Source organism: Lissotriton helveticus, chromosome 10 (genome assembly GCF_964261635.1).
Source record: "Lissotriton helveticus chromosome 10, aLisHel1.1, whole genome shotgun sequence".
In the NCBI taxonomy this organism is placed as follows: domain Eukaryota; kingdom Metazoa; phylum Chordata; class Amphibia; order Caudata; family Salamandridae; genus Lissotriton; species Lissotriton helveticus.
The window spans coordinates 422,838,751-422,860,884 of NC_136071.1; the positions used below are offsets into that span (position 1 = coordinate 422,838,751).

Sequence of the window (22,134 nt, forward strand, 5' to 3'; positions counted from 1 at the left end):
GATGAGCTGCGACCACCGCCATCACTTTCGTGAACACCCGAGGGGAGCTGGTAAGGCCAAAGGGGAGCACGGTAAACTGAAAATGCTCGTGGCCTACCATGAACCGCAGGAAACTCCAGTGGGCAGGCAGGATAGGGATGTGAAAATAAGTGTCCTGCAAGTCCAATGCTACCATCCAGTCTCCAGAGTCGAGGGCAGACAGGACCCAAGCAAGTGTCAACATTTTGAACTTCTCCATCTGGAGGAAGTAGTTGACATCCCTGAGATCCTAGATAGGACGCAGGCCTTTGTCCTTATTGGGCACCAGACAGTAGTGGGAATATCAACAATGATCTACTTCTAGAACAAGAACACGCTCGATGGTTCCCTTGGACAAGAGTGCCGAAACTTCCTGTTGGAGAAGGGCCAGATGATCCTCCGACATGCGATGGTACTGAGGTGGAATTGATGGAGGGGAAGTCTTGAAGGGGAGGGAGTACCCCTTTGGACTATTTGCAAAACCCTTCATAACAATTAGTTTCAGCACTGCATAAATAAGTATTAGCGTGATATATCAGTTCACAGCAGCAATGTCGCACAAAAAAACAATGTCCAATTTCAGGGTGTATTTTTCTTTATAAGATTTTCTTCTTTATTTTCCACAGATCCACTTTCTTTACATTCCATATTTCATAGCCTCCTAGCCAACACATTTCGTCTCCAACGAGACTTCTTCAGGGCTTAAGTGTATGGCATGTAATGTACTCCTTTTGAAGAGCATAAGGTTCAGATCCAGTGGTTCTGGGATATATATTAATCAAGCACTTCACAAATTGGCATAGTAACCGACCTCAGATGTCGTCAGCGTAATTTTTGTTGTAAAAAAGGACCACTGGATCTGAACCTTATGATCTTCAAAAGGAATACATTACATGCCATACACTTAAGCCCTGAAGAAGTCTCGTTGGAGACGAAACGCGTTAGCTAGGAGGCTATGAAATGTGGAATGTAAAGAAAGTGGATCTGTGAAAAATAAAGAAGAAAATCTTATAAAGAAAAATACACCCTGGAATTGGACATTGTTTTTTTGTGCGACATTGCCGCTGTGAACTAATATATCACGCTAATACTTATTTATGCAGTGCTGAAACTAATTGTTATGAATGGTGTTAGAGGACTTGTTCCTATTTTTTGGGGAGTATAGAGGGGAGTACTCCCTGATTTCGTGCACTAGAATTAACAAACAGACACAATTCATTTGTTGCGTGCCGATCTAATCAGCCTCTACCCTCAGGTTTTGTTGCTTTCTATTTGCAAAACCCACCTGTCCGACGCGAGGTGGGGTTCCAGTGGGGGAGGTGATGGTACATCCTGCCGCCCACTGGTAATTGGAGGTCCTGAAGGGTCAGACTAGGAGAGTTTTGAGGCTGCTGCAGATGGGGCTGTGGTGGACTGGCCTGCCCGCTGGCCCCCAGATCCACGGTGGTGGATCCCACGCCCCCGGCCGTGCATCGGCTGAACAGCTTGTGCTGGCCTGCGCTCTGGGTGGGACGTGGCGGGGCACCCCTTCCATAGCCATGAAAGGGACAAAAAGCAGACTGAGCAGAGCGGGTGGTGGAGAGGTCCAAGGACCTGGCTGTAGCCCGAGAGTCCTCAAAGCAATTTGGTTCACTGTCTGCTTTGTCACCGAATAGGCGATGGCCATCAAAGGCATGTCCATAAGGATGGATTGGACATCCCCTGAGAAACCAGTCAACCACAACCAGGTATAGCGTCAAAGGGCTACCGACGTTGAAATCGTCCTGCCTAGTGAGTCGGCGGTATCCAGCCCACAGCGGATGGTACACTTCGCTGTGTCTCTCCCTTCAGCAACTGCTCGAGAGAGTACGGCCCGGGCCTCCTCCGGGCACTAAGGCAGCACTTGCGCAACCGTATCCCACACGGAGTCAGTGTAACAGACAGACATGCAGTGTTTACCGACCACAGTCCCAAGGTGGAGGAAGTTAACATCTTCTTCCCAAGATGGTCCAGCTTTTTGAATTCCCTATCAGGTTGAGCGGTAGGAAAAGAGCCCTTGGAGGTGGAGGCTTAGACGGGGCGGGCTGTTGTGTTGGGCAATCATCCTATCCACAGGAGCCCCTGTGTTAGGCCTGGACCAGGTGCCCAAAAGGATGTCTGTTAGGGCTTCATTAAACAGCAGTAGGGCTCCGAAGACATCGCTGCTGGTTGAAGCACCTCTGTCTGGAGGTTAGTCAAATCTGCCACCGTGGGTAGCTCAAAGCTAAGAGCCTTTGCTGCTCTATGCAACATCACTGCATAAGACGCTCGCTCCTACGGACCCATGAGAGGAGGAGACAACATGCCAAGGACTGGTGAGGTATCCAGACCACTGGCTTCCCCCAGCTCCTCTCTCCAGTCCAATTCATTACCTAACTGGTCACTTAAAGGGTCCCCAGGCCCCTCCCAGTCCCCCTCACCCTCCTCTGGCTGCAAATCTGGTCTCAAAGAGCCAGGGTAGAACAGGGGCACTAAAGTACCCGTCGGCACCAGTCTGGCTCTGTGTTTACATTGAGGTGGAGGCCAGGGTCAATGTTGGCTGGGGACCCATGCGGAGCTGCAGGAGGGGCACCACCTGCATCCCTCGTCATGTCGGCCAACGGATGGGAAGTCGAAGAGCGACAATGCTTCTTCGACTTCTACTTGTGCTTCGACTTACCTGACCCCGAGTGTGAAGACTTGGAAGAAGAATGATGGTGGCTCCGCAACCGGTCCCTCGACCTCCTACGCGATTGAGACCTTGAGTGGTGCGGAGCCGACTGCCGGGCCTCGAGAAGCTTTCGGGACCGCTCCCGAAAAGACTTCAGAATTATGGTCCGGCAGTCGGAGCACAACTTGGGGTCGTGGTCATGCTCCAGGCAGAATAGGCACACGTGGTGTGGATCCGTCACTGACATCAATTGGCTACAGGAACCGCAAACCTTGAAGCCGGGCATCCCTCGTGCACCAGGAGTCGATGGACTCAAAAACGATGTCAACAAAAGTCATTCAAAAAGTGATTGGTGGCACCGCTCTCTCCGGATCTGTGCTTGCTGGCGCGGAAAAGAGGGAACTGACGTCATAGCGCGAGGGTGTCGTCTATGTAGCTACTGGAACGTCATTCCGGCAACAACGACGCCAACGACAAATGCAGTGTCGACCAGCGCCACCTTCCGACACGCAGGTGTACTGCTGACGAAAAACTTTTCAAGATCCAGTCTAACACTTGGGGTTAATTCTAAGGTAAGGAATCAATACCTTACTGTTTCTTTTAGATACCATGTTACTTTTTAGTCCAGTGGTAAATTTGAAGCGGAAATGTCAAATAAGCACCTACTTGGAGGTTACCAGGGGATGTTAACTGTGAGGCCACTGGTCATCTTGTGAAAACATTGAGGATGTGTTTTACCTGGTAGCAATACATCTTCAGCGCTAGCCAAGTAATATAATGTAATGTAAGGTCAATTTGTAGAATGCTGCTTGTCACCCCTGAGCATATCCAGGCAAGTAAATAATGCAGTCCGGGGAAAGCACACAGCACGCCAGGGCCCAGGGAGGGCTGCATGTTCTAACATTTGAAACCCTTTACCTTAACACAGTCACAAACAGTAAGCTTCAACTGGCTGAACCCCGTTCAAGTGATCTTGCCATAATATAGACACAGTTTCTCTTTCAAGCAAAACCTTAGTGTGCAGTGATAACGAAATATATAACATTGTAAACGCATGCCCTTGCAACGCAGCGTATTATCACATCACTATCTGCAGGCCACAGGGATGTGTTCAGAATGGCTAAGGTTTCCATGGAGATGACCATCCATTTTGTGCAACTACACACCTCTACAGTGCCCCACTCAAAGTCCCTTTATGGTTAGACACTCCTTACCGGAACCGGTTCTTTGCCAGGACTCGTTTGGCCTCCTCATTGGTACTGCCCACCAGAGACTCCCGGTTGATGGCAATAAGCTGGTCACCGGGGCGCAGGCGTCCATCCTGGAGTATAACAGAAAAAAGGATGGCAGTACTGTAAAGTAAAATACTACTAATCCTCACTGGAACATCAATAAGAAGGCACGAAGCAGCACACCTTCTCCTGCCCTCTTGCTCGGCCGGCTCCTCAGTATCTCTCTGTTTAACAATCTAGAATTCCCTGTTATGAAGGAGTGGCACGAGCAAACATATTTAAAGGATGACATTAGAACATAACATTAGAACATAACATTAGAACATAACACATCTTGCCCCTTTAGGAATAAATACGAATAGAAGAATAAAAATTGCAGGATTCTTAAATTACACATTAAGAATAGAAGTTTATAGAAAATATATATAACACAATATATATGTTATTATGCTATTATGCTAAAAAAAATCTATTCACTTACTTCATCGTATTCATAATCAGATAACCATTTAGGTTTGCTCCTCAGTCGTTTCCCACCTTTCTAAGTTTCAACATTAACCTCAGTGGATTTCACACACTTTTCCTCAGTACTGCTGTTACTTACACTTTTTTCCATACTTTCTTCCACACCTTGCATGTCAGCACTTCCTTCTCCTGCACGTCCTCCTCCTGCACTCACATCTCCTTCATTACCTTCCTTACTTACTTCTACACTTCCTTCACCATCATCCCAGTCTACGCTTAATCCTTGCTTATCAGACTCTTCTTTTCTTTCTATTTTATGGTTACTAACAGCAATCCTTTTTAAATTCCAAACTTAACATGAGGGCATTACGCAACACTTTAACAACTCTCAAAAGTTCAGTAAATCGGCCCTGACCCATCTTAACCTTCCAAAGTTTCCTCACCTTGACCATCATGCAAACTTCCACGTTGGTATCCTTAGTGTTTGTCTTCAAATAATATTGCTCCTCATATTTTAAATGAGTATCCTCTACTTTCCTACTGATGTCCTCCATGGAAATATTAGTTTTGACAGAACGTAAAAGCCTTTCAAATTTAGCCTTCGTCTTTGCTTCCCTATCTCTCATAACTTCAAAATGTGAAATACCCAAAGCCCCATGAATAACTCCTGTATGCCCAAACGCGATTCACCACTTGAACTTCCCAGTCTTCCTTGTTCTTCACAGCCAATTACACCACATTTTTAATTACCCTGTTGAAGCGTTCTATTATTCAGTTACCATTGTGAATATATAAAGATGTGGTTAATTGCTTAATCCTCACCTTGGCAATATAATCATGTGCCTTACCAGACATGAATTGCACACCATTGTCACTTATTCATTGTCTGGCCAGGCCCTTATTAAGAAAACCTCATCTAAAATCCTGAAATAGCATCAGAATCAACCATTTCCACAATGTTAATGGTAGGTAATCTCGAAAATGTATCAATCAAGGCAATCAAATACTTTCGTCTCTCTCCTATGGAAACCATGATAGCTATAGCCTTGGTTTCCCATGGACCATGCAGAACAATGGGTTAACACATACTTGGTTTTAATGTTCTTATGGATTTATCAGCATTGGCACAGGCAAAACAATCCCTCACCCTTCTTTCCACAAACAAGTCTAATCAAGGCCACCAAAACCACTTTTGTACTTTTTGTTTAGTCTTAAAAATTCCAGCGTGTGCTTCATGGCACAGATTGACCAGTTTCTTCTTTAAACTATTTGTGGGAACTACTTTTTCTCATAGTCTTACTATGTTATCTTCAACGGCCAGTTCACCTTTTACTTCCCAATAATGTCTCAGATTTGCAGTTAGTTCACATTTATTTGGCTAACCTGATCTAGTGTCCTCCACTAATTTCAGCAAAACAGGATCACTAACCCATTCCTCAATCCATTCTTCTTTCTTAATTCAAGATAATCTTTGATCTAAAATGTAAGCTATCTTAAAATCATTCCATTCAGAGTCTTCGCATTCCTTTATGTCCAAAGGCATCATAGACAAAAAAATCAGCTGTAAAATTACTTTTGCCTGGAGCCTCATTGACATTCTTGCGATTCTCATTGAAGCTCTGAACATGTCTTCGGTGGTCCACAATTTAATGATGGGTTTGTGATCGGGCCTCACAACACATGCTTTACCCCATATGAAAGGTCGAAAATGTTCCAATGCTCATACGCGTGCCAATGATTCAATTTCTATAACAGAAGACCTTTTTTTAATAGATAAGTAAGTATAAGTAAGTAAGTATAAAAATGTTAAAGCGCGGACTTAGCCCAGGGGCATCAAGGCGCTGTGGACAGAGATCGTTGTGTCAAAGGTTCATAGGCTGCAGGCTAGAAGATTACGGCAGCTGACCATCAGAACAGGTGAAGTCAGGACGTCAGAGATTTCCGGACTGAAGAATGTACTTCCAAAGTTGAAATTGGGAGAGGGAGCAGGTTCCACAGATTGGCTCCTATCAGCGAGAATGCCCTCCCCCCCACCTGACTTTCCTAAACCTAGGAACTGTTACCCAATTCTTATTAGCAGATCTCAAATTCTTGCTGGGAACATACCCATGGAACATTTTGTTTATCCCTTCAGAACCCCTATTGGGAATGGCCTTATGAACCAGACATAGGGCCTTAAATACAATTCTCCTCCCAAGCGGGAGCCAATGAAGGCTCCTAATGATGGCTGGGACCGAGTGAAATTTGGGAAGACCCATTACCAGCCTGGCGGCTGCATTCTGCACCAATTGGAGCTGATGCAAAAGTCCCTTATTTAACCCTAAATAAAGGGCATTGCAGTAATCCAACCTGGATACTACAAGGGAAACCACTGCTTATTTCCGAGCTGAAAGGGAGAAAAAATGGAAAATCTTCCTAAGGGTCCGTATCATCCCAAAACAGGTTGAGACTGTTCTGTTTATTTGTGATCTCAGGGACAGAGAGCAGTCTACAATAATGACGAGATTTTTGGCACTGAGACAAGGGATGGGGCAGGACCCTAGAGAAGCAGGCCACCAGGCCTCTGATCATATGTCCAACTTGTCTCTGAAGATTAAAACCTCTGTTTTATCCCCATTGAGTCGATGATAATTCTCGACAATCCATGCAGCCACTGCCTGCATGCAGTTCTTGAAGTCAGCTGCTGAAGCTGAGACACTCTTTGTGATGGAAATCAGGATCTGAGTGTCATCAGAGTAGGACTCAATGAGGATCCCTGCGTAACGCCACAGAACAGTTGTTTGGGAGCAGACAAGAATTGGCCCATCTTAACTACTTGTGACCGATCCGTGAGGAACGATGACAGCAGATTTAGTGCGGACCCCTCTCCAACTTCCTGCAGCCTACCATCCAATCTACTCGAAGAGATCGTATGGAAGGCTGCAGTTAGGTCCAGGAGGATCAGCAGGGTAGTGTGACCAGCATCAACCTGTTGCCGAATGTTGTTAAAGACAACATTTAGAGCCGACTCCGTGCTGTGTTCACTCCTGAACCCATGCTGGGAACCATCGAGGAGTTGAAATTCCTCCAGATAGCGACTGAGATGGCGGTTAAGATGTTTTTCCAGGATCTTAGCTGGAACCGGCAGCAGAGAAATGGGCCGATAGTTTTTTTGGTCCAGTCGGATCAAGAGAGGCCTTCTTAAGCAGAGGTTTTACCACTGCAGTTTTCCACGCGGTAGGAAACTGGCCCGCGAAAATGGCCATATTAAGAATGGTCGTTAAAGGAGATACAACCGCCTCACTTCCTAATTTCAACATCTTAAGAGGACACGGTTCAAGGGGAGAACCAGATCTGATCCCCCTTAACAACACCTCAGTTTCCTCTTGAGGCAAAAGCAATGATTTCTTCTTGTACCTTGGCATCCGTTTGTGGCAACTATCCCCCCAGCCCTTTGTTACTTGCATCAACAGTAATAACATTTTCAAGATCTGGATCAACATTTTTAAGGGCTGGAGCAATAGCAGTAGCACTTTTAATTGCCTCAAATTCTCGTTGGCACACTAGAGTCCAACAAAATTTACACTTGTTTTTTAATAATTGCCTCTCATTGTAAATTCTGCTGGAAAACCCTTTTACAAATTTGGCATAAAATTCCATTAGACCCATAAAGGATCTTAATCCCTTTTTGCGAGAAGGGGCTGGTGTTTTACTAATGGCCTAAATTAATTCTGGATTGGGGAAATTCACTTCTCACGCAAAACATGGCCTAGATATGAACCGGAACTCTTCGCGACTTTGCATTTCGAAAATTCAACAGTAAGATTCCTATCATTAAGAATCTCTAACATACTATTCAAGGTCATGTTTAGATTTTTCATATACCAAAATGTCATCTTGGAAGCATTTTATATTGTCACCTTGCCTAGAAGTTGATGCATTAATCTCTGAAAAGCTGCAGCAACTGAGGCCAACCCAAAGAGCATTCTTGCCCTGATCATGCCATCTCAATACAGATGGTCCTCTCCTAGCAATATACAACTTCACTTGACTTTCCCTATTCTTAAATCTGAAGAGTAATGACCTGTACTCTAACATCTCAATCCTTTTACCAGAAAAGCCTTCCGGTCTAACATTTTGGAAGTAGTTTCTCTCCAATGTGGTTCACAAATTTGGTTTTCCATACCTCCTCTCTAACAATAGAATAAGGAGAACCAGAATCAGCGTACATATGGGCCCACATGCATCATTGTGTCTTTTTGCATTTCTTAATTTGCGAAAAATAAGGAATCGCAAATTAAGAAATGCAAAATGATATGCATCAATATTTTCGGTATTCTTGTGGGATTCGGTAAAAATCGCATTTTTTACCGAATCCCAAAGAAATACCGATTTCTTAACTTAATTTTCGCAATTCCCATTGATTCCTATGGGCCAAAAGGCCCATAGGAGTCAATGGAAATTGCGAGTGGCACTTAGAAAATTTCATGGGTGCGGGGGGGGTCCAAAGGACCCCCCCATGCACCCCTGAAATGTACTTTTCAGCATAAGTTACATACACACATGTCCTAAGGACATGTGTGTGTGTAACTTTACAGTTTAAAAAATGCATTTTTGTGCATTTTTAATCAATTTCGCAATTTACCACGAAGTTGAACTTCGTGGTAATTTGCACTTCCAATTTTAAAAAACGCATATTTTTCTATAATGATGCATAGCATTTAAGAAATCGCACAATTGCGATTTCTTAAATGCTAACGCAATTTTAGAAATCGTAAAAAAGATGCGACTTCTAAAATGGCATGATGCATCCCAACAAGCACTTTTGCATTCGCAAACGGCCGATTTTAAGGAATCGCACCGTCTGCGACTGCAAAAATGCTTGATGCATGTGGGCCATGGATTCCCACCCCTCCAATTCTCATTAAGCAAATACGTTTCTTTCACAAATTATCATCATCTTTTACATTCAATACCAATAAATCTTTTGTGCTAAACACCCTATTGACACACTCTTCTACCTCTGAGTCCTCCCTGTTCCCTACACACAAACTTTAGTATAATTACTTATTTTGTCATGGCTTAACCTTTAGGTGGGCTCGCGTTTTGCACATCGATGGTCAATTTTGTGAAAGTCCAAAACCTGTCTCCAAATCATAATTTATCTCATAAGCACTGTTCAAGTGACATCTAGCAACTCGCCAGAAGCCTGCTGGAGGTTGTGTGTAGCTGGGGAGAAGCCGAGACACTTTCCGCTGGGGAGGACTACAACTCCTGACTCCCTCTGGTGCCTCATGCACTCAAAAGTGCATCGTGTTCCTGAGGCAGCTGTTGCTGCTCACCAGAAGCCTGCTGGAGGTTGTGTGAAGCCGGGGAGAAGCCGAGACAGTCTCTGCTGGGGAGGACTACAATTCCTGACTTCCTCTGGTGCCTCGCGCACTCAAAAGCGCACCATGTTCATGCGGCGCAGGCGTGCACAGGGCCGCGCCCGGGCCAAGCCTGGGCCAAAGGCGGGCCCATCCATGCCTGTTGGAGCCCGGAACAGGGTGGCCTCAGCCCCCATCTAAGCCGAGCTGCTTGCAGTCAGGTGCAATCCTGGGACGAAGACTCTGAAAGATCAGCTACACTCCCCAGACAGCGGACATTAACATAATGGTTAAGCATAAAGCTGCAGCGCAAGTAACAGGGGAAGATAGTAAACACCCTAGACTGCTTCCTGGCTAGTGCTGCAAACATTCTATCCAAGGAAATGGAAGTCATGGAGTGACATCTTTCCTTGGAAGAAGAAAGGAGAAATGGCCCCCTGTTGCAATCCCTGTCATTTGCATAACCGATAGTACCTGAGGGTGTTGAGTCGTGTGTCACCCCCAATCCCAGTGTGTCTGTGCCTGCATCACCCAATTTACTACCCCAATCTGACTCTCCAGCATCTAATGACTCTGCAGTTGAACCGTTTGTCAAAAGAAAGAAGCCTGGAGGAAAAAAGATACCAAAGTGACTGAGGGCTTCAAGAGTGAATAAAACTGTTCAAGAACCTATGGTTGCAGTACCATAACACCTGGGAAAAGACTCCAGGGAGGGTCTTAGTGGGGATATTTTTTGCAAAACTGGAGAAAGTGGTCCATAGTTTGTTTGAACCACTGAATAACAGAATGGGGAGGATTGAGGAGAAACTAGATTTTCTTATCAAAGGGTGCCTTATTGGATGAGATTTGCTGAGGGTGGACCAGCCCCTGTATCTGAACAAACTCCAGGGACACTGGTGATTGAGGATAGGGGGAACAAGGAGGTGTTAAACAGAAGAAATCACATCAACCTGTTAGGCCCCCGATGCCATTCAACTCCTCCAATCATACCCCCCATACCACCTATAACGATGCAGGTGCACGAAAATAGTAGCATTCAGTGTAACACTAGTACTACCTCCAACGGAGCACAGGGAGTGCAGAGAACACAGTGAACACAGGGTAACCCACAAACAAAAGGCCCAAGAGAGAGACAGGTGGCAGAAACCACACAGAGCCTAGAGTTCTCGATAGCTGGTATAAAGCAGTCTCACATTTTAGATCTCCCCCCAGCAGCTCTCCCATACGTCTTGGTTTTAGTTAACGTACCCTCATTGGCCAGGGGCCAGAGGGAATCCAAGGACCAATTAATGGCAAACATCCTGCACTGGTTCAGTACCCACGCTAAGGGTTTTGGCCCATGGGGCATCAGATTGGATGCGCACATCATTATGGCACCAAGGGTAGGATGGGTAGTCCCTTCGGCTAAAGCAACAAATGGTGATTGTGTGGTTGTCAATTTTAACAATCAGTTTGTGGTAAGAGATTTGCTGGGGGCTTGTACAAATTCTCCCTTGTTTAGCACAGAGATTACTGTCTTTCCATTAACAAAATTCTATAGACCCTCTCCACGATTGCACCAGCAACCTTATAATCTGAGAGACCCAATCCTATCATTATGCCCGCCCATGCCTGTGATACATGACCTTACAAGCCATCATAGAGAGGATCCAATGTATGAGTTATCGAATCGCTACGACCCCTTGGTTGATTTAGAGTCTTGTGATTGACTACTCAAGGGGGGCGAAATTGGTGCTACAAGTAGCGCAAAGGGGATAGCAATAACCCAGAAACTAATGGCTCTTATGAGCCAAGCACAATTCCCTAAGGGGGAGGTATTAGTAATGTAACCTGAGTTCATGAGCAGCTAAGCAATTTCAGTGCATTGATATATGTGGGTGGGATGGGCCATCAAAAGCAAGTGGTGCAGATAGCCACATGGAATTGTGGGGGTATTGCTACTAAGCAGTCATTACCGGAATGGGCATTGGAATGGCAGGGCAGAGATATTATACGTTTCCAGGAGACATTGGCCACAGACCCAATATCCATTGATGGCTAGAACTGGCATTGTGTTGGCGGGTGTCGTATCGGTGTGCACATAATTCCCGCCCAAGGGTTTAGACAAGGGAAATTTTAACAATATTGGCCTGGCTAGAACTGGCATTGTGTTGGCGGGTGTCGTATCGGTGTGCACATAATTCCCGCCCAAGGGTTTAGACAAGGGAAATTTTAACAATATTGGCAATTTATGTATCAGGTGCATCTTTATCAAAGTTCCGCCATCTACTATGTTCTAGCAATCCATTGATGGCCATCTATCTCATCAATCCACCGCAGTTTCTTCTGCATCTGGTAGAGCTAAAGGGGGCTTGCTCACTTTAATTTCCAACACCTTAAATATTAAGATCCTAAATTTTGAACACTCTTCCCCCAATCTTCATTTTTTAGCTTTTAGAGGAGAAAGTGCGCAAATATGGTTAATGATAAATTATTATAATAATAATTACGGTGAGAGCATGGCCTCAGCTGTAGATTTGCTGGAGAGGGATTTGTTAAAACTCATAAGGGTATTACCATCAAAGGAACTTAACATTCTGTGGGTAGGGGACTTTAATGCCCAACCTTGCTTCCACTCATCGGAATCTGTTTGCCGGGTAGAAGACACTGAGGGGGACCCAGGAGTGCACTTTACGCACAATGACCGTGGGAATACTCAAAATATGCTGCTAATTTCTTGGAACCTAGAAGTCAGTAATAAAATAGACACAGTGGTAGGCGGAATTGAAAAAACTTTTTTCCGAGGTAATTATGAGTCGAAATCGGCTTTATAGTTGTCTCCGTCCATTCTCATGGAAACATTCTCCATACTGATACCATAACTTTCAACTTTAGTGACCAAGCAATACTGTTCTTCGAAATATCTGGAGTCAGAGTTTATCTTCGGCAGACAGAAAAGGTAACAAAACCAATTCTAGCAAGACAGAATGGGTATCAGCTGAAATGTGACAATATAGACAAGAAGAGAACTATCCACCAGGTTATAGCCAACAAGTTGGATGTGGTTATGAATTATTTAGATCCCAACGCAGTATCAGACACCCTGATCCCACATTTCCTAGAATTACTTGAGGAAACTAAACTGTCCCTGAATCGGCCTAACTCCAGTAAGGAGAGGCGGGAAACTGGTTGGTTTGATGAGGCTTGTAACCAGGCTTTAAAATATCTACGCAGGGCTCTCAAAGCATCCTCCAGAGATCAGCACCTGATTAAAGATTTACGTAAGATCTCTAAAAAAACTAGGAAGGACAGGGAAGTAGAGATGATCAAGGAAGTCTAAGAAGAAGAGCTGACCAAGGCAGCATCTTCCAACAATAGCAGGGAATTTTGGAAAGTTGTAAATGCTCCTTACTTTAAGAATAACGCAGACAAAACCTTGGATAATCACATAAATGAAGACACATGGGCGGTGCATTTTGAAGGCATTTTTGGCAGTAAGATTGTCTCGAGTGTTGGCTCGCTTGACCTTATAGAACCTTCAAGCAACCCTTTACTTTTTAATTTTAATGAGGTGAAAATTGCACTGGCCAAGTGTAGTCGTGCTAAAGCTCCAGGCCCAGATGAGGTCCATATTGACTTCTTTCTAGAACACCAAGAGTTGTGGGCCCCATTGCTAAATATTATACTAAATGATATTTCTAAGAAGGGACCACTCCCATCATGGAAATCAAGTATTATTGTCCCCAAACATACAACGGGTGACAAATCTAACCCTCAAAATTATCGCCCAATTTCCCTTCTGGGCTGTACTGGTAAATTGTTGGGTTGAGCCCTATTAAATAGGCTAGAGGACTGGGCGAGAGAAAAAAAATATTTTGTTGCCAACCCAGTATAGCTTTCAGTAGGGTAAAGGCACTATTGATCAATGCCTGAACCTAAGCTTGACCATCGCCAAGTATACCGTAGCAAAGGGAGAGCACACTTACATGGCTTTTATGGACTTAAAGGCAGCTTTCGACTGTGTAAGCCATTTGAAGTTATGATCCACAATGTTTGAGATGGGCATTGATCCCCAGTTGATCAATCTAATTCGTGAAATGTACTCACAGGCAACGGCATGTGTACGTTTTGGAAGGGATGGTGAATGCACGAGACCCTTTAAAATCCAGAGAGGCATCTAGCAAGGCTGTATCCTTGCCCCATTTTTGTTTTCACTATACACAAATGGAGTAGAAGCCGCCCTAACAGGATCTGCGGTAGATGTTCCATCCTAACCTCCAGCACTACTTCCGATCCTGGCCAATGCAGATGATGCAGTCCTAATAGGCAGGATGGGAGTAGCACTTCAACGCCTAATAAACGCCTATATGGGTTGCATGTCATCCCTAGACTTTAAGGGAGATGATGTAGCCTTGGGGTTAGAGCTGTCGACCTCGAAGCTGGGGAACGACGTTCAACATCCTGTGATTCTGGGCAAATCACTTAATCTTCCCGTGCCTAACAAAAATGAATGTGTCTGTCTGTAACGAAACTGGTGCTCATGCAAAGCGCTCTGATACCCGATGTCTCAAGTCTAGTTTGCGCTATATGAAATTCTCTAAAAAAAGGTTAATGAGTCCAAATCTTTTGTCATGGTGTTAGGAGCGCTCCCTCCCAAAAGGATTCCATCTTTTCTCATTGGGACTAGGTAATTAGTAGTAGAGGAGACTTCCTCCTACTTGGGAGTTTTATTTGAAAGTAAACAAACTTGGTTGCACATGGTGGGTTGTAGGGCACTAACAATGGAAAGAACTTTGGCTGCAATGTCTAGTTTCATTAAGAAACTTGGAACCAAACCTATAGCGAGGATGAAAAAGATTTATAATGCAATCGATTTCAGCCTCATGGCTCCAGTAGATTCCTCCAGTAGATAGAGGACAGCTTTTTAAAGAGGATCACCTCTCTTCCTGTCTCGTTTTCTAATTATGTCTGTCACCTGGAATTGGGTTTACCTTATATAATGGACATAGTGAGACTTGCCCTGTTCATGCTGTGACACTCAGGAAAAGAAACACAGTGGATCTTAACCAGGCTATAACACAAAATTGTTTATTATTAGACAAGGCATATTCAATTGTTTTGTTACAATATGTCAAATCAACATTGCAGTCGCTAGGCATACCAGAACTGTTTACAAACCTGAGTTCTTGTGCCAAATTCCCAAAAAAGAAACTTAAAGCATTATATCTAGCTAAGGCAGCTAATGTCAGGGAAGAAATTCACCATGCAAAAACATCAGTGAAATTGTACCATCACATCCCCCCTTAACGGAGGGTGAATATTCGTATTTGGAGGGTGTAAGAAACTTACAGCATAGGTTTGTCCTTTGTACCAATTTATTCCCTCTGATGTTGAGCTTTCAAGCATAAAAGTACTGCCTAAATGTGCTGATTCCATGTCCATGTGACAATTTATCAGTGCAATGTGAACTTTATCCTGTTTTCTTTTGTAACTTTTATAAAAAAACAGAGAGCTAGATATCTTTTACAACTTTTGAGGCAGCAATTGTAATCAATGTCGTATTGTCTTGCTATACTTGAAGAAGTTCCATGACCCTTATGTCTGTCTCTGCGTAGCCTCTTTTTTGTGGACCTGTTTGTGTAGGAGACGTCTTCTATAGGGGAGAAATGTGCAAAACTAATCCATTTACTTACCTGAGATTACAATGGTAATGTGGAAAAATTCATGTGATTTAGGCTCACCAGAAGTGTGAGAATGTGGAGAAGTGTGGCTCACTGGTTAAAAGCGGCAGACCCTGAAGCAGAGGTCGGCCCGGGACCAGGGTTCAATTCCCGACGCGGCAGGGTCTTGGGTCAATGTCCGCGGACTCGATAATTCTCGCTTAGGTGCCTACGCTAACCATGGGTCCCACTCTGCAACTCTGGGCAATAGCTTGCTTAATCTCCACAACGGCCCCAGCAACGCAGGGGATGCCTGGCTTCACCTTGGGGTGCCCTCTCACAGGGAAAGCCAGGACGGGTTCCCCAGTGGTATACAGCGCCAGGACACCAAGTAACGAGGTAACAGTGTGCTTTACAAGTATACATACATACATACATACCATGACAAAATATTTGCACAGGCCATCCTATCCTGCAATGTAGACATATCACTTTTATTTTTATTTTTATCTAGTTGTTAATTAATTATTAGTTGGGTGGAGGATTATTGTCGCATGATTGACTATTGCATTTACAGTATATAGCACCAACATCAATTTTTGAATTTCTGTGTATTTTATAAATTGAAGGTCATGGTGCAAGGGCTGTTATGGGTCTTCTAAATTGCCGATTATTATTTATTCTCTTTTTTAAAGAATGTTTATTTATTTTTTAATGTGTACACTTGGATTGGACTCATTTTTTCACAATTGTCACATTTCACTTTGAGTGCAGGGCACGATTTACTGTACGCCAAATGCAACTTGCTGTTACAGCGATAGCAGTTTGAAACTTCTTTTCTTTGGTTTTACAGACAGTTACAATTTTCCCAAACACCGATGTTTTCCCCCTATCACTGGTTATTTCTGACATACCATTTCTTTCTTTACCCTTGATTTTGCTTACTACCTTATCCTGTCTATCCCCAATTCCACCCTTGACTTCCTTTATACTAGGGCCAGACATCTCTGCTTTCCTTAATATGGCCAAATTGTCCTGCAATTCTGCACATCGTTAATCCATAGCCTTTCTTGGATTGCAGTGTCTGTAGTATGCATTACAACTTGAGCACAAATTATTTGCTGTTGTAGACTTTGAAATTTACATTCAAGTGAAAACTTGTGCAAAGCTGCCACATAATCATCCACACTCTCATTCACACCTTGCTTCCTTTTGAAGAATTTGAATTTGATAATCCAGATTCACACATTAGGTGCAAAATACTTATCAAATGCAACCATGGCAGTAACAAAAGACATTGATATCATAAACACCCAAAGTATTTGGAAAATGCTCAAATACTTTCAAACCCATAGGTAAGAATATACGTCTTTTTGTTCTGGTTTCATTTTCCCATCAAGATTAATAGTGTCTAGGTAATTTTGGATATAAGACTTCCAGTCACTTCATTTTATACACAGTTCCTCCCAGCAGGCCAAAATGCTTGGGTAGGGGGTCAACGAATAATTCCAGGTACTCATTGTTAGGCCTACACTCACCACCCAACAGTGAAAACAACACAACAGAGAAGCCTACAGGGCAGATTAAAATAAAGGGAATGTATTTATGCTACTATAAAAATAGAGCACACTCTAATAATTACTAACAGCTGTGCATATCAGTGAATAAAGAAGTAACATTATGTGCACTTGTAAAGAATGTTAAGAGTCTTAATAACCAGCTGTATGCATCAACAATTCCTCACCAGAAAGGCAGACACGCTCCTACACAGTTTTCCAATACAGGCTGTGCGCATTAGCGAACTTTAGCAAAGTCGCTGCTACTCTTGCGCTCAGCTTTCCAATACAGGCTGTGCGCATCAGAGAACTTTACCAAAGTCGCTGACACTCTACCGCTCAGCTTTCCAATATAGGCTGAGCATATTAGTCAAGTTCATCATACTCGCTGCATGCTTTATTCACATAAAAGAAATGCTTCCTGGAAAGCAGTGTGTGTCAGTGATTGTAATGTCGTGACGACCTGACGTCACGACCACGCGATACGCGTGGAAGCCACGTGACCATAGTTCAATAAATATAGTGGGCACGTCGACGTACGCAAGTCGGGGCAACGGAGACCAAGCCCAGTAGTAAAGCATCACACTGGCTCCTGTCTTTCTTTAAGTGCACTCACCTGCTTAATTGAAGTGTCCCCATGAGTGTGTTGGCGCTGCCCCTGCGCAAAACAACTGGCGACGAGGGTGGGCGTGCCCTTGTGTAATCCTCTGTGTCGGTGTGGCAGCCGCAAGCGTGTCCTGGAGCTCGCGCGCTCGTGCCCCGACATATTGCCCGTCATCGTGTGGTGCCGGTGAACTGTGGAGAAATCCTGTCCCGTGCTGCGACGGGATCCTGTCCCGTGCTGCGACGGGATCTTCGGAAGCCTGCTGTGCCGTCCTAGAGGTGAGCCGCGACTGTGCTGTGGAGCCGCCCGCCGCTTGTGAGCCCCTGCGGCGGTGCGCGGCCCTCAGCCACGCCCTCCCTGAGCTCTGCTTTCCGGACTGCCTCGCCCGCTCCCCACTATCAGCGCGAGTGAGGTCGGCGCTTGGGAGGGGCTGTGTAATCAACAGCTACGCCCGTGAAGGGAGAAATAATTTTAAATAAGCGCATAAGCGCCCAGCTGATTTCAGGATTGCTCTTCAATACCAGTTTACAGCATCGAGTTAGAGGATCGGGGAAACGATCCTGCCGGCCTCCATCAAGCCACGCCCCCTTTTTTTTTTTAGAGGAAAGGACATTCACAACCTGTGAACAAAGGAAAAGAGTGGGTATAGGAAGCTACAATTTATATAAGCACCGTGAATAGGGTGAGGACTCCCTGTGGACACACCCTGTACAGTACAAGTAAAAAAAAACAAAAAAAACGCATGGAACTAAAGAAATAGTGCAGTATTAAGGAATAGCATTGATAAATACCTGTAACTAAGGGGTATCCCCATTTTGTCTTGCCACCTAGACAGCCAGTGAGAACGCATATGAAAAGCTGATTCCTTGTGGAAAAAAAAACCTGAGGAAAATAACTACGCCCATAAGGATTACAGGTGCTGGTCTTCAAACCTGAACCATGGCACAGATACCGCCGGTAGAGCCCTTCATAGTAGAAGGGTCCCCGTCCTCCCTTGCGCCCAAATGGAAAGACTGGGTGGATCGTGTACAAATATTTTTTGAGGCCACTAAAGTCCACAAGGACCAAAAACATGCAATGCTACTGCACCTAGGGGGTAAAGACATACACAACATCGTCAAAACGATTGTAGAAGCTACCCCCAAGAACCACCACACCTTAATAAACGCGCTCAATTGACATTTTGAGCCAATGGCTAACCAGGACTACGAAAGATTTATATTTAGACAAGCACGACAGCTTCCCGATGAATCCCTGGATACGTATCATGCAAGGCTGAAGAACCTTGCCTCCACGTGTGGGTTTCATGACACTATGGAAGAAATAAGGGGTCAAATAATTCAGGGGTGCGCATCAGCCAAACTTCGAGAACATATCCTAGAAGAGTCTGGCAAACCCCTTGCTGACACACCAAGGAGCTCTCCAAAGTCTGTGCTGCCCATATGGAAGCTGCTCTTCAAGTCCCAGTGAAAACGGAGCCGGTCAATGTGGTGACCACCAGACCTGTGACAAAGTGGACAAAAAAAAGCCCCAATGCAGTGATGGCTGGACCAGCCAAAATGTGTGGATACTGTGGTGGGCCGCCACACCCGCCAGCAGAGTGCCCAGCAAAAGGAAAGAGATGTTCTGGGTGTGGAAGGTTTAACCACTTTGAAAAAGTATGCCGATCTAAGAAGTATCGAAGGCCACGACAAAGGGCCAATGCAGTGTTGGAGAGGGACTCAACTCCAAGCGACATGGATGATGATGAGGAAGAAGAGAAAGTGGTACACAAAGTACACATGATTGGTACTACCACCCGGAAGGCCCGTCGATTGCCACAATGTAACATCTGCGTGGTCTCAAGAAGTGAGAGCCGTAGTGGACACTGGAGCTACCATAAATATCATGGCAGCTGCTCTACACCGGACTCTGTGTCCTGCACCTGTACTACGTCCTTCCGCAATCACGGTGTTTGCCTATGGACAGGTAACCCCTCTGAAAATGCTGGGGCATTTCAAGACCTCCATAGCCCATGGGGAACGGACTGTCAACACCAATGTATACGTTACGGAGGATGGGCAAGGAATGTTGCTGGGGTGTCGGGCAGTAGAAGACCTTGGGATTGTAACATTTGCCTTCAGTGTCCACCACAAAACCATACAGCCCCTTCTTGACGAGTTTACAGAAGTTTTCAAAGGGATCGGCCGATTCAGAGGAAAGGAGATTCATCTTCACATTGATCCCACTGTTCAACCTGTCGCGCTGCGACATCGAAGAATAGCATTCCAGCTCCGCTCCCAAGTGGAAGAAGAACTTAAAAAATTGGAGGCTGCTGAAATCATCGAGAAAATCTCTGGTCCCACTCCGTGGGTTTCTCCCATTGTGGTCACGAGAAAACCAAAACAGCCTGGACCCGTGAGAATTTGTGTTGATATGCGTTTACCAAATGCAGCGATTAAACGAGAACGCCATATCACCCCGACTATTGATGATCTCATTGGGGAGATGACTGGAGCCTGCTGGTTTTCAAAGCTGGATCTACGGTCAGGGTACCATCAACTGGTACTTGATGAAGCGTCACGAAACATCACCACTTTCTCAACTCATGTGGGGTTACAACGTTATACCAGGTTGAGCTTTGGAGTATCAAGTGTGGCTGAAGTCTTTCAAAATGTCATACATGAATTGATCATGGACATCCCAGGGGTGATCAATGTCAGTGAAGACATCATGATACATGCAAAGTCACTTCCCGAACACAATGCCCGGCTCACCCAAGTGCTCCGCCATCTACGGGATGCTGGACTCACTCTTCACAGAGAGAAATGCGAATTCCTGAGAAAAAAACTCCAGTTCTTTGGTTACACATTCTCCACTGAAGGAGTCAACCCGGATCCGGAGAAAGTTCGGGATATAAAAGAGGCTGTGGCCACCACTAGCGTAACGGTTCGTAGTTTTCTTGGCATGATAAATTACTGTGGAAGGTTTATCCGGGATCTCACAACTCTAACGCTGCCGCTACGAGACCTCACCAAAGACTCAGTTCCGTGGAAAAAGGCATTCGAGGAGATAAAAAGGCCCTCTCTGAAGCGACAACATTGGCTTTCTTTGATCCTGCAAAGGTGACACAAATAGCCATAGATGCCGGTCCTAAAGTCCTGGGGGCCGTGTTGCTGCAGTAACGACAACAAGAAGAAGACTGGACTCCTGTGGCTTTTGCAAGTAGGTCATTGACCGAAATGGAACAAAGATATTCACAAATTGAGAAGGAGGCCATTGCCATTCATTGGGGGTGTCGTCACTTTCACCTGTACGTCTATGGAAAGCCTTTCACAGTTACAACGAACCACAAGCCTTTGGTGGCTCTCTTTTCAGGAACATCCACAAAACCTCCCCCGAGGATTGAGCAATGGATGCTGCAGCTTCAAGATTATAATTGTAAAGTAGAGTACCAACCGGGGTCCCGCAATCCAGCAGATTATTTGTCCCGACATCCCCGAGTCGCTACCAGCAAGGAGATGGAGGATGCAGCTGACACTGAAGAATATGTAAAGTGTGTCACAGCCCGGTACTGTCCAATTCCCTTGTCTATGAAGGACTTGGCAGAAGCAACTTCCACTGATGAGTGCTTACAGAGGGCCAAACTAGCCCTACAACGCAACAATTGGCGTAAGGTCAAGGATGAATAGAAAATCCTCACGGTTCAAGCTCAGCGAATAATAGAGAGTCCATACAATGTCTGAGAAGAACTCACGGAAGACCCGACGGGCTGTCTGCTGAGAGGACATCGACTGGTGATTCCCACCTCGCTAATAGACCGGTGTGTACAGTTAGCTCATGTGGGGCATCAGGGCATGGTAAAAACAAAGTCTCGACTTCGGACCAAGGTGTGGTTCCCACTAATGGATGAGCTGGTAGAATCCACTGTTCGGTCATGCTCTTCGTGTCAAGTCACTGGAGACCTGCCCCGTCTGGCTCCAGTCATTGCGGAGCCTCGGCCGAGATTACCCTGGTCCTGTGTCAGCATGGATTTTGGCAGTCTGCCGGATGGCCGCCACACTTTAGTAGCCATAGATGACCACTCTAAGTATCCAGAGGTGGAAATTGTAGCATCTCCCAATGCTGCAGAAATAATACCTAAAATCGAAAAAATCAAGGCTGCACGTGGGTTGATGCAAGAGCTGCGCACTGACAATGGGCCTCCTTTCCAAGGACAAGAACTAGCCACGTATCTTGCTGCGCTTGGTATTCGACATCGTAGAATCACGCCTAGATGGCCTCAAGCCAATGGTGAAGCGGAAAAGTTCAAGAGGACTCTTACTAAGGTGATCAGGATTGCACATGACAAGAGACAATCCATAGAATAGGCCATATTCACGTTTCTACTGAACTATCGGCAAACCCCTCAGTCCACCACTGGGGTGGCCCCCGCTCATTTGTTGATGGGTCGAGTGGTTACGGATTCGATACCACATCATCCTCGTTGGCAGCCCCAAAAACCTGATGATGTACGGATGGATGTTCGGCGCAAACAAGCGTATGCTCAAATAAGCCAGAAAAGAAATGCTCAACCAACAAGGATCCAAGAAGGGGACATGGTGCTACTCAAGAATCGGTTGTCCACA

General features: G+C 45.1%; 1 protein-coding gene across 1 annotated transcript in view; it reads right to left on the reverse strand.

Moving 5' to 3' along the window:
* The window catches only part of LOC144784026 (syntaxin-binding protein 4-like), a 1,158,996-nt gene that overhangs the window by 737,078 nt on the left and 399,784 nt on the right, over window positions 1–22,134 (reverse strand). The window contains exon 10 of the mRNA XM_078662726.1: window positions 3,901–4,007. Within this exon, the coding sequence (XP_078518852.1) occupies window positions 3,901–4,007 (107 nt within the window). The remainder of the gene's footprint in view (window positions 1–3,900; window positions 4,008–22,134) is intronic.